At 39.3% G+C, this 11,613-nt stretch overlaps 2 protein-coding genes and 1 long non-coding RNA gene across 4 annotated transcripts; 2 read left to right on the forward strand and 1 right to left on the reverse strand.

The window, feature by feature from the left end:
• Positions 1 to 350: 350 nt before the first annotated feature.
• LOC103462346 (low choriolytic enzyme-like) lies at positions 351 to 4,099 on the reverse strand. Its single transcript, XM_008405046.1, has 9 exons — positions 4,027 to 4,099; positions 3,702 to 3,705; positions 3,541 to 3,618; positions 3,265 to 3,420; positions 3,065 to 3,185; positions 2,652 to 2,830; positions 1,806 to 1,887; positions 1,121 to 1,245; positions 351 to 529 (listed from the first exon to the last, which is right to left on the reverse strand). Coding segments are annotated over exons 1-9 (807 nt in total). The 5' UTR covers positions 4,087 to 4,099; the 3' UTR covers positions 351 to 527.
• Positions 4,100 to 8,708: 4,609 nt separating this feature from the next.
• On the forward strand, positions 8,709 to 9,241 carry LOC108166180 (uncharacterized). Its single transcript, XR_001776449.1, has 3 exons — positions 8,709 to 8,829; positions 8,918 to 9,054; positions 9,129 to 9,241. It is a non-coding gene; the product is annotated as an uncharacterized LOC108166180 (long non-coding RNA).
• Positions 9,242 to 9,344: 103 nt separating this feature from the next.
• Positions 9,345 to 11,361, forward strand: LOC103462345 (uncharacterized). Of its 2 annotated transcripts, none has more exons than XM_008405044.2 (5): positions 9,345 to 9,458; positions 9,533 to 9,759; positions 10,123 to 10,294; positions 10,373 to 10,500; positions 10,643 to 11,361. In XM_008405044.2, exons 2-5 carry the CDS (start codon positions 9,658 to 9,660, stop codon positions 10,847 to 10,849), a joined length of 609 nt encoding a protein of 202 aa, XP_008403266.1. In that variant the 5' UTR covers positions 9,345 to 9,458; positions 9,533 to 9,657; the 3' UTR covers positions 10,850 to 11,361. The 2 variants fall into 2 exon arrangements, with proteins under 2 accessions (XP_008403266.1, XP_017159416.1); XM_017303927.1 differs by having other exon boundaries at positions 9,345 to 9,440.
• Positions 11,362 to 11,613: the final 252 nt, after the last annotated feature.

Below are 11,613 nucleotides of genomic sequence, written 5' to 3' on the forward strand. Positions count from 1 at the left end.
TCTGATTGGCTAAGCAATGTAAACGTGATCCTCTGATTGGCTAAGCAATGTAACGTGATCCTCTGCAGCAAGTGATGGCAAAGCGGGGCGTCATCACGACTTTACACAAGTGTGTCTTTACCTCCGCGGCAGAGGCTCCAACGAACCCCTGGGGTTCGATCGAACCCAGGTTAAGAACCACTGAGCTAAAAAATGTGTCAAATCTCTGATTAAAAGTCCAGATTTAATTACATTAAAGCCCACAATGAAAGGATGTCGGCTTCTCACTGGAACTACTGAGTATTCAAACCTTAACCCTAAATAAAAGCTTCATTATAATCAGATTATAAAGAATTCTTCAACAGCTCTAATCATTTTGAATGAAACTTTGTTTTTATTTCCATTATTTTATTTCTTCTCATTTTGCTTCACATTCACATCAGCATTTAATGCTTTTGTAGTTGGCAGCTAAACGCACCAATCCACGCCTCCTTCCTTGGCATGTTCCCATGTCAACAGCTTTGTAGGTCAAAGGTCACAACTGAAGTTTCTGCAAAACAAATTCACTTTAGTGATGGAGCTTTGTTGAACCATTGATAATGAACGTAGGCCGGCTGGTCTCTGACCATCAGTAGATGCTCAGTTAGACACTAATGTTAACAGTACAGGAAGGAAACAGCAGCACGGTGGTAAAGCACTTCTACCACCTCTTTGTTGTGGTTCCTACTTTTCTAAGGGTCAGAATGACCTTCACACAAATCGAACAGGTGACTGTTACTGTTGTTGACAGTAGATGGCAGTCTTGGGATGTGTGTAGACTATTTGTTAGGCTTGGTCAAACCATGCAAGAGACCCTCATATTTGATTATATTTAGGTCATCCATCCTCACCCTTTCTCCCAAATTCCTCATCAAATAAACACAAATCTAATGTTTAGTTATTATCTGGTATGATGTCAGTTTAAAACCCCTAAAGAACAGCTTTATACAAGTTCTAAGCTGAGCTGAGAGCAGACAGGCTTCTTCAGCTCATGTGTCAAACTGAGGAAGAGCCACTTTTTTCTTCCCCTATGTTTAATCACACCACCTAGAGTACAGTGAGAATAATATACTGATAATAGTGTACAATTTATTACACTTACAGCATTTGTAGAGTCTGTTCAGCCTGTCAATATCATTCTGGCTCATCTGTGTGGCCTTGCCAAAGGACACGTTGCTGTTAGGAATGGGCTCCATGGTGGGAAGGTTGTTCTTGGAGAAGGCGTACCTGACGAGAGGCAGGTTCCACACATACAGGTGATCACGCCCAACACTCCCACTCAACTCTTTAGTGGGCAGAAATATCATTAAGGCTAAAATGCTACAACTTAGCCATGAGTCTTCTTTCCAATGTCTAAGTCAGAGTTAGATGTCAGCCCTCCACAGACTCTTTGATTAGGCCTTGAAACGGCTGCTACACTGACGTATTCTAGCCTACTTTGCTTTGGAGAATTAGCTTTCTCCAATATGCATTTTCATGTTTTCTAGTTTAAAGTAGCAGAAATTTAGTGTAGTGTTCTGTGTGTGCATGTGACAGAAATTTCTAATTTTTTTATATTTACTTTTATTAAAGGTCCAACCAAGGACATCAGCCTGTGGCTAGAAAACCTATGTACAAACAATGGTTGCTCTGTTTCTCACATGTAGCATGGTTTAATGTGCCGTCCTTGATTAAATACATTTAAATTGGAAAAAATAATCTGCTGATTTAAAATCTACAATTAAAGAATCAAAATTCACCAAAAATATTTTAAGTGTAGTTAATAAAAAAGCAAATCATTTCTTTACCTCTCATATTGCATGACAGAGTTGTAATCATAAGGAGTTCCCTGGTTCAGGGTGTTAATCTTATAGAAGTTGTACTCCATGCCTACAGAGAATAAAGGAGAGATGCATAGTTGGGTTTGATTGAGCCAGGTTTGTGTGCCTCGGTACACAACTGGTACCGTCCAAACTATGGATCGGATTGAAGTTCAGAGAGAAAAAAAAAGTATGAATACTGAACATGCTGCACATCTGCAGCAGCTCAGCCACTTCTTTACATCATCCTGCTTTAAGACTTCTGCTAAATGAAAACATCTGCATGCTGCAGCACTCTGCATTCATAGCAACAGTGTCTAAAAACAGTCATTACTTTTGTTTGCTCCATGTTTTTCCCATAAGAGTCATTAAAGTTGTGGAGGTCTACAAATTTAAACATTTAGATTTAATGAAAATATACATTACACACAGGCTATGATTAAGTGTAGCATAATGCAAGCAAACATAGTTAAAATATAGTTAAAGAACATCAGGTTGAATTACACCCCATGTTCTAATCTGCCACCTGCTGGTGAAAACTGGAGAACAACTTAGTTTTCTAGTTTGCCTTCATACATCCTGAAAACCTTTCCTTGGTAGCAAATCCATTTAGTTCCTCTGGAACTAAATGGATTTGCTCCCAGTTGGTGCACAGGGGGGAATTTGAGCTAAAAAACCTTTACAGAGGCCTCACTTGGTCACAGTCATGGTGAAGTGAAATAAAAAGATTTTAGAGCTCATCTCAACAATCTTTAAAGTAGAAGGTAGGACTGCCAAGCAACAACCAAGCTCCCATGAACCAATAATGGGCGGTGGATGATGGGAGTGTGTCACCTTCAATGATGTTGTCCCAGTGAACTCTGATGTGGTTGTCCCTGTCGGAGCGGGTCTGCTCGTGGTTGAAGCCCAGGGCGTGCAGCAGCTCATGCTGGACGGTGCTGTGGTACAGGCAGCCCTGGTGGCTTAGAGACACCGTCTGACCTCCACCCACACGGCCCACATAGGAGTAGCAGCTGCAACCACACACTCACCTGAGAAGTCCATTGTAACAGCAGCATCCAACGTCCAACACTGCAGCAAACCTGATTTTGACTAACCAATCAGTTTTATACCAGCCCTGCAGACCCCAACCACTAGGCTGATTGGCCAGTCTTTAGGTCATCTGAAAGTGTGGATTTTAGCTCGGCATTTAGAATTACCGCTCTGAACTAGCATTTAATGTAGAAAAAACAAAAAATGAGACGCACCCATTCCTAGATTCAATGCTCAACCATTCATGGTCACCGTTCTGGTAGGGCCTGAAGCGGATGCAGGAGACCGTGGAAAACGACTGCAGCCCACGAACAATGATCTCTCTCTCTCTGTCAGCTGTCACCATCAGGAAACATTGAAATTCCAGACCCATCAGGTACAGGTTCAGTGGGAAAACCAATGAGCTGCTGCTTACAGTAATGGTTGGCAATGTAGTAGGGGATGTAGACGTTCCCATCAGTGTATTTCAACCAGAGGCAACCACTGGAGGTGCAAGGGTCAGCGTTTCTGTCCGCCTCAGACCTTACAGCAATGTCTCCTCCGATGAGGACCGGTTCATCAAAGTCAGGAGCTGCCAGACACAAACAGCTGCAGCTTACATCATCTGGTTGCATGACCAGGATTTTCCTTGGAGTGGATTTTTTATGCAACTGATAAATGGTGAGCATTGCTGACTGGAGTGTTGACCTACTGCGGTCTCTGTTGGCTCTCTCTAGCAGCTCACCCACAGACAGCTCCTGGGAGGTGTCCACCTCCAAGATAGCAACCTCTGTACGAAATAAAACATTTAGATTCTGCTCAAGACCCTTTCAGCTGTAAAAACGAGAAGAGTGCTGCTAATTTCTAACTTACCTTCCTGTCCTCAGTCACCACAGCACAAAAAAGAGAAAAAGGATTGTTATACATGCATATCAGAGACTTTCTGCAGTTGAAACTAGCTTTTGTACAATCAAGTTGTGTTTTAATAATTTTATTAACACATCTACTTCCAAAATATTTTAACAGGTGTTTTATGTATTTATTAAAATATATTTTGTCGTTTCAAAATGTTAAATATCAAGAATTCTTCCTGGCATTAGGAAGATTGCCACCTATATTAACCTTTCTAATCTACTACAGAGCAACAATTTCCAGTTCTGAGCAGCTGCGGCTGCATGCCAGCACTGGACACGTTTACCTGAGCCCAGGAGAAACACAGAAGCACCAGAAACACAAAACACCAAGAGAAAACCTGCATGGTTGCAACAGACCTGTGAGAAACAAAAACATAGCCATAGAATATACAACTGCTGCTTCTGTATGCAAGCTGTCAGCAGTACACAAAGGCATGTTGCTGTTGGATTTGTGGATCTTACCCAAGAGCCAATAACTCTCTGCCAGCAAGGGAGTCGTTTTATACTCACCATCCAGCCAAAGGCAAATAAACATACGAGTAAAAGTGCAAACACTGCAGCACACCTTTATCAGAGTAAGCTGAAGTTTCCTCCCTACTTTAGGTTATTTGCACAGGTGTTTCCAGAACAGGCCGTCAGTGTGGAACATCTTACCCTCCACTGATCACTGACTAATGGCTGATTTTGCTGTTCACACACAGCCTCTGCAGCTCCTTTTTTAAACTTCTCATCAGAAGTTACTGAAAGAGTTTTATTTGATGGACTCTTTCAGTTAGTCCCTTTTTCTGTTTTGCTTCTGTCAGACGTGGTGATTCTGTGATGATACCAACAGTTGCACAGAGGATGCTGCTTCCTCCACACGGCACATGAGCCTGAAACACCTGGAGGAGAAGAATACTCATGTTGCAGTTTCTGGACTTCAGCTCACTGTTCAACACAATCATCCCCCAGCTCCTGGTGAGCAAACCGGCTCCCTTTGGGCTCAACACCCCCTGTGTAACTGGCTGCTGGCTTTCCTCACAGACAGACCCCAGTCTGTGAGGGTTGGGAAAAATACTTCAAGGTCATCTCCCTCAGCACTGGCTCCTCCAGGGTGGTGTACTGATCCCACTGCTCTTCAGCCTGATGACCCATTTGTAAGGATTTGGTTTTCTGTGTTGATTTGAGTTTCTCTGTGTGTTTACCTTAGGTTCTGTCTTGTGAATCTCTGTGATGTCATGTCTCTTTCCCCCTTGATTGTTCCCAACTGTGTCTAGTTCCCTGGATTACCTCCTGTGTATTTAAGTCCACCTGTTGTCTTGGTCTCTTGTGTCCTTGTCTAATGTGTCCCTGGTCGTTGTCGCATGTCAGTCGTCTCAGTTGAACTGTGTAGTCCTGAGATGGCGTAGCTCTCGTTTATTCAGTTCTGTACTGTTTGCTACCGGTGCTGAGCCCTAGCCTTCCGCTTTGCTGTGCTGCCAGCTTCCTGAACTGTGTAAGAGCCTATCCTTCATTAAATCATCATTTATCTTCTACTACCTGGGTCTGTCTGCGTTCTACCTCACCACTGCCACCCCCACATCTCTGTGACAAAGTTCTAAGACTTAGTATTGTTCTATGACTTTATATTTTTGTGTTTTTATTATGTAAAGCACTTTGAACTGCCTTGTTGCAGTAGGACATTTACGTCCTACCTGTAAATGTGTGATACAAATAAACTTGACTTCCGTTTCTGTTTTTTCTGTTTTTAGTTTAATTTTTCAGAAAAAGGCTTTATCGTCATACCACTTGTGTCTACTTTCCAATGACTCAAACAGGCACATTCTAACAGCATGTGGTTTAGTCTGGCTGTTTCACAGAGGGTGGGTCCTTCCTTCAGAGCTGTGGTGAACTGAATGTTCCTGACTGATAAGCCCAGTTTTTTGCAACAGAAACAGATGCTTTGTTTGGTTGTGTATTTATTTCTTGTTTTTTCTGTGTCCTGTCCTCCCTGTTGATTGATCCCAGCTGTGTCTAGTTCCCTGATTACCCTCCCTGTGTAGTTAAGTCTACCTGTTTGTCGGGTCCTCGTCATACGTTCGTTGCTCCATGTCGTCCTACCTGTCTGTAGTCTGTTCCTCGTGCTACCCTGTTTGGACTGTTAACGTATTTATCATTAAATCATCATTTTCATTATGACGACCTGAGCCTTGTGCGTCTCCCTCACTGTTCACAAACACAAATCATGACATGTTCAAAATTATATATGTTATAGATGTTTCTAATTTAACAGATGAGCTAATAATAAAAAAAAGATTAATGTTAAATGTTAATTTTAAAAATTTTCTTTTAGGACATTTTGAAAAAGTATGCAAAAAATATGTAATGTGTTCCATGTAAGATCTGCTTCGGTGGTTCAGTAAACAGTATGGCAGCAAAATATTTCCATTGCATTGTCTTTGTTTTCTTTTTAAAGTGTTTTTTCTACATGGTCCAACCATGTTTGTTTGGTTCATGGTAATGTCTTGATTTAGATTTGTGGTTTTGAAGTCAGTTGATTAATTTGGTAAAATTATGAGTTTTACACAACAATGTGACTCCAGAAAACATTGCATGCACCAGACTTCTGCAACACACTCTTCCTCCTTTTTGTTACAACATACAAACATTATACTTGTTTCTGCTTGCTGTGTTATGAGAAGTTGTTGCAGTGGACATTTTCAGAACATCAGAACCTATTGCCCGTGAACTGGTTATTGCACTAAGCTCTACAAATGAACCACATTGCCAAACGTAATCATTAAGTCATTTGTTTTGGTGCTCATCAATATTGTTTTGAATAAATTAAAAAATGACTTGTATGTATTTTATTCTCTTGTTTTACAATAAGTATACCCAGGTGAAAAAAAAGTATACTTTAGTATATTTCAAATATACTTACATTTGTGAAAGTACACTATAAGTATACTTAGTATTAAGTGTACTACCTATAAATATATCTGAAGTATACTAAAAGTATACTTGTACCAATTTAGAAATTAGAACTTTAATCACACTTAAACATAATTGTACCAAAATACACTTTTAATATATTAAATAAAAGTATACTTTAAGTGAACAAAACATATATTTGCCCAAGTGTAAATATACACTTTCTCAAGTATATTTAAAATATATTTTAAATATATTTTGTGTATATTTAAAAATATATGCTCAAAATAGATTTTTTTTTAAATTCACTTACTACTTTAAATTATTAATTTCGCTATGTTTTACATTACATCTCTGTAAATTTTAGGCTAATAAAGTATGCTTTTTTAATTTTCTTTATTTAACCAGGTGAACCTTGTTGAGATCCAGATCTCATTTTCAAGAGGGACCTGGGCAGAAGTCTGCAACACGCAGCAACCTGATTACAAAATAAAACTAATTGATACATATGCAGAAGTATGTCTTTTAGGCACCTACACAGTAAAAAAAATGTGGTGTTAATATTTCAGTGTAAACCTAATTTAATCTAAATAGAGTATTCATATATGGAGTGTAAATCGGCTCTGGTGTTGGAGTTACAAGTCAGAGTAAAATACTACATTCGCACAGTGAAACTTTTGACTCTGTCAATTGTCAATAATGCGCCAGTAAAGATTTTTGTCAACCGCGAAGAGGAGGAGGAGGAAGAAGACGAAGCAACAGTTTTCTGAAATTCGTGAGACGGCTAGTTCCATTTTGGATTCTAAACGGAGTTGTGCTACAGAAAAGGTAAGTACAATAACGGTGTTGGTAACTTATTTTAATATTAATTTTGATAAAGAATGATATTATAGCTTCTGTTGTTATCTATTAAATATGTTCGCAACTATGGACCTTACCACAGGTCCCGCCTTTCATTGGCTAATGCCCATTTTATGTCACAGCGCAGCTATCACGTGCCTTATCATCTCACAAACTCATGCTAATATACGTTGTGGACTACCAGACAGAAAGTTTGGGCACCATGGCTTCATAGTTCTCATTCAGGGTAGCGGGAGAAAGTTGTGTTAGGACGAGAGCCAAGGGATAGCCCTATGCTAGACAAATTGTCCACCTCAAAATATTAACTCAGTTTGTTTCTGAAGGCTGTCAATGTAAGAATACGTAACTGTTATAAATTGTAATAGTATTAATCACCTTATACCATAGCCCCAGGTTCCGTGGGTACTTCGGGGTCTTGGCACCCACCTAGTCATGTTAGCATGGTTAGCACCATGGATGTAGCAGCTAACAGGCGCCATACTGCTTGTACAAATTATGTTTAAGTGTATCGGGAATATGAGCTCAGTTTTCAAATGGCCTTACCTTTGAAGTACATTTATTAACTATTAAAATGTGTCTGTCATGGTTGTTTATTTTTGCTAATCTTTTTTTCGAACAGACCATGCTACTGCGTGTTTTGTTTGGTGGGGAGCAGAAGTACGTGAAACTTTCTGACTAACATTTAATGCATTTGTGAGAGAAGGTTAGTACATTAGTGAAATAATCTCACTACTTTTTTCTTGCATAAGAAACCCATCTTGCATTAAGTATTTTTTTCTTTTCATTAACGTATTAAAATGTTGTACTGGATTGAACTCTCTGGCAATTAGCTACTTATTTCACCCTTTTTTTATCAGCAGTAAATGTTTTCATTTTCACTTCTTTAATATTTCTTTCTGCTTTAGTGTGCCTGAAATGTAACATTCCAGAAGGCCGACAGCAGGATCTGAAGGTGTATGACCAGTCTGATACAGAAGTTGATGTAGATGTTTTTGAAGAAATAATGAATCAGTCACCTGGAACCTTTCGAGTTATGTTGAGCAACAAAGAAGATCCTGGTAATCACTAACAATTCACCAATGTATATAATTCAGAAGCTGGTTTGGGAGCATTAGAGTTCTCCTAAACAGGCTGTTGCTTTATTTTTTGCAGGTGCTGTTCTATCATCATCATCATCATCATCATCATCATCATCATCATCATCATCATCATCTTCAGCCACATTTGATGATACTATCATTCTGAATTTCACAATGTGTGACCCATCAGAAGAAGAAGCCACTGCTGAAGGAAGTCAGCCTAAAAGGCCATGTCACATAAATTATGAGGCGCAAGCGGTAAGTTATTACATTTAATGTATCATTATTTATGTGCTTTCTAGGCTTTGTGGTTCAACAGTTGTTGTTTTTTTCTTTGAAATTGAAGTTGATTGGAAAAATCTTGACAACAAAGTCTGGTGGTGAGCGCATCATGCAAGAGAATGCAAGAACTAAATGCTTGACAGATGCAACCAGAAGACAGATGATAAACATCCTTACAGCTGTAATGAAAGAAGCACATGGGTAAGATTCATACACTTAGGCTATAAAGAAACATTTTGTTTTGAATTGTTTTTCATTATTTTTTCAAACGTCAGTTTAGTGTCTCATTGTTGGATCAGATCTTCAGATCATCCCCTCCTAAAAGCGTCAGTCATGTACGCTCAGGGGATCGTTGCCCTATTTCCCTATCTGGAGGACCCGTTTTCAAAACATGGCAAGTAAAAGGGTCTTAGCAACATTAAGCATATATATTTACCTTCAAAGATGTTTATGAAATGGTAAGTCTGCTTGTACTTATTGACATAGGAGCATTACTATGATCCACATAGCGGTTCAGGATACCTTGCATGGCGTTTAAAGACCATTCAAAGAAAAACTGCAGAGGACAGAGGAAAGGGGTGCCTCAGGTAGCAAATCTCCAAAAAGTTAGTTTTCTCAATAGTGAATATATGTAAAGTAATGTAAAATCTGTGGCTGAGAGAAACTTTTTTTTTTTTAGGTGGTGGACCAGGCCATGGTCAATCCGGGGTTTTCACTGCTGACAAAGTGCTGTGAGATGAGGAAGTGGAAGCAGCTATTGCTGTTTGGAAACACTCTGCTGATGATGACACGGTCCGTGAGAAGATGAAGGCAACCTTCCACTACCGTCATTCAATGGTCAGAGATGGAAAGAAAGCATCAAATGTCTTCTCTGTCTTTCCACGGTTTCTGGCCACACCAGGACTGGTAAGACAGCTTTATCTCTTGCCACTGAATATTTTAGTAGTGTAACAGTCACAGGAGTTTGTCCTGTAACCTGTGTATTACCAGTTTGAACCACAACTCTTTCTAAACTGTTACCTCCTTGGGTAAGCCTTGCCTGCTGGTGGTGTTCAGAAAGCCCGGTGGCACAAGCATGTGGCAGCATTGCTTATGTCAGTCTTCCCTTGTGCAACTGTGGCTACAATGTAGCTCACCAGCATCAGCATGTGAATGACTAAATGTGGTGTAAATCACTTTGGGGCCCTCTGGACTTCATAAAGCACTATACAAGTACAGGTCATTTACAGTCTTCTCACTGTGTGAAATGCTTTTATTTATGCATTTCAGGTAGAACAAGATTTCAGACTCCTGTTTGGCGAAGGCACTGCCAACAAATTTTTGGAGAAGTGGCCCACCTGTCTCAAATCCAAGGTTATAAAGGAAAGCTATGGCCTGGTATCCACCACTGAACTCTTGGATTTATTGCGGAATGCAGAGTTGGCTGCTGAAGCTGAGAATGGTATGTTGGTCCTCTAGGTAATTGTGACAAATTCATATGTTAGTGGGATGATGGTAACCTGAAGCTGTTGGTCTGTAGGTTGGGATAGTGACATGTCTGCTATTTTGCTTCTGCTGCATCTGCTACCACCATCTGGACAAGGACGAAGGATGCCGGGTAAAATGTTTGCATCTCAAGCAGTGGATCACCTCATCAGGTTTCTAAAGGTACTGCTAAACAGTTTAAACATAAAAATGCATAATTCAGTCTCTTCATTTTTACAATTCAAGATTTGATTCTGTCTGATCTTCATTCAGAAATTTGTCACTAAATACTTTTGTCATGTTTTTATTTATTTTTTTAATGTAGGTTGGAACCAGTGTACAGCAGCATCTTGACAAAATCATGCAACGTACCCAGCCCTACCTCCTGGCCCATGGATCCATCCAAAGCAGTATTCACGCATTCTTCATTGTGATTGACAACTACGCCATTCCATGTAAGGCAACATGTTCAGCTGGAGGTCTTGATGAGCTCTTTAAGGCCCATTATGTGTTTGGTACGTCATACCATTGACCAACTTCTTCACCTTTCTCAAAACAACTGATGTTGGAAGAACAAAGGAAACACCCAGAGTTGCTGAGTTGAGAGCAAGAATGCTCCATTAGTGTGACATATGTACAGTACCTCTTCATGAACATTGCTATGCTTATAAAGTTACTAAAACAATGCAAGGTTTTGTTGTTTGATGTTAACCATCTATGTTGCATGCAAATGACACTGCTCTCTTTGTTGTCCCATATTGCTATCTTTGGTGAACATTGTATTAAACTGACACTGTTACAGTGATTATGTGACTGGATCATAAAGTTGAATAAATATTGTCACTGTGAACGTATAACTTTGTGATTATTGTGATTGGTAGGTTTTATAAAAGACATATAAGTTGTAGCATTATATGATATAAGTGTAAAAAAAAGGGAGAAAAGATAAAAAAAAACCACAATAAAGTGTAAATGTTTAAGTAAATTTAGTGTAAAATTAACTCCATAAAATAACAGTATTACACTGTAGAGTGTAAACAATAGTGTTAAATAATTTAACTCACTGACTTGGTTGTCTTTGACACTGGCTATAGAGTACATTTTACACTTTTCGAGTGGGACCAAATGTTATCTGAAACGGAGTTAAATTCAACTCTATAGGTGTTAAATTGACTCAGTTTTTTACTGTGTATAAAGTACTTTTAATGTAATTTTTAGGCATACTTTTTAAGCACCTAAAAAGTATGTCTTTTTGGGTGCCTTAATAATCTTTTACTATTTTTGTTAACATTGCAA

This window comes from Poecilia reticulata, linkage group LG3, assembly GCF_000633615.1.
Source record: "Poecilia reticulata strain Guanapo linkage group LG3, Guppy_female_1.0+MT, whole genome shotgun sequence".
Taxonomy (NCBI): Eukaryota; Metazoa; Chordata; class Actinopteri; order Cyprinodontiformes; family Poeciliidae; genus Poecilia; species Poecilia reticulata.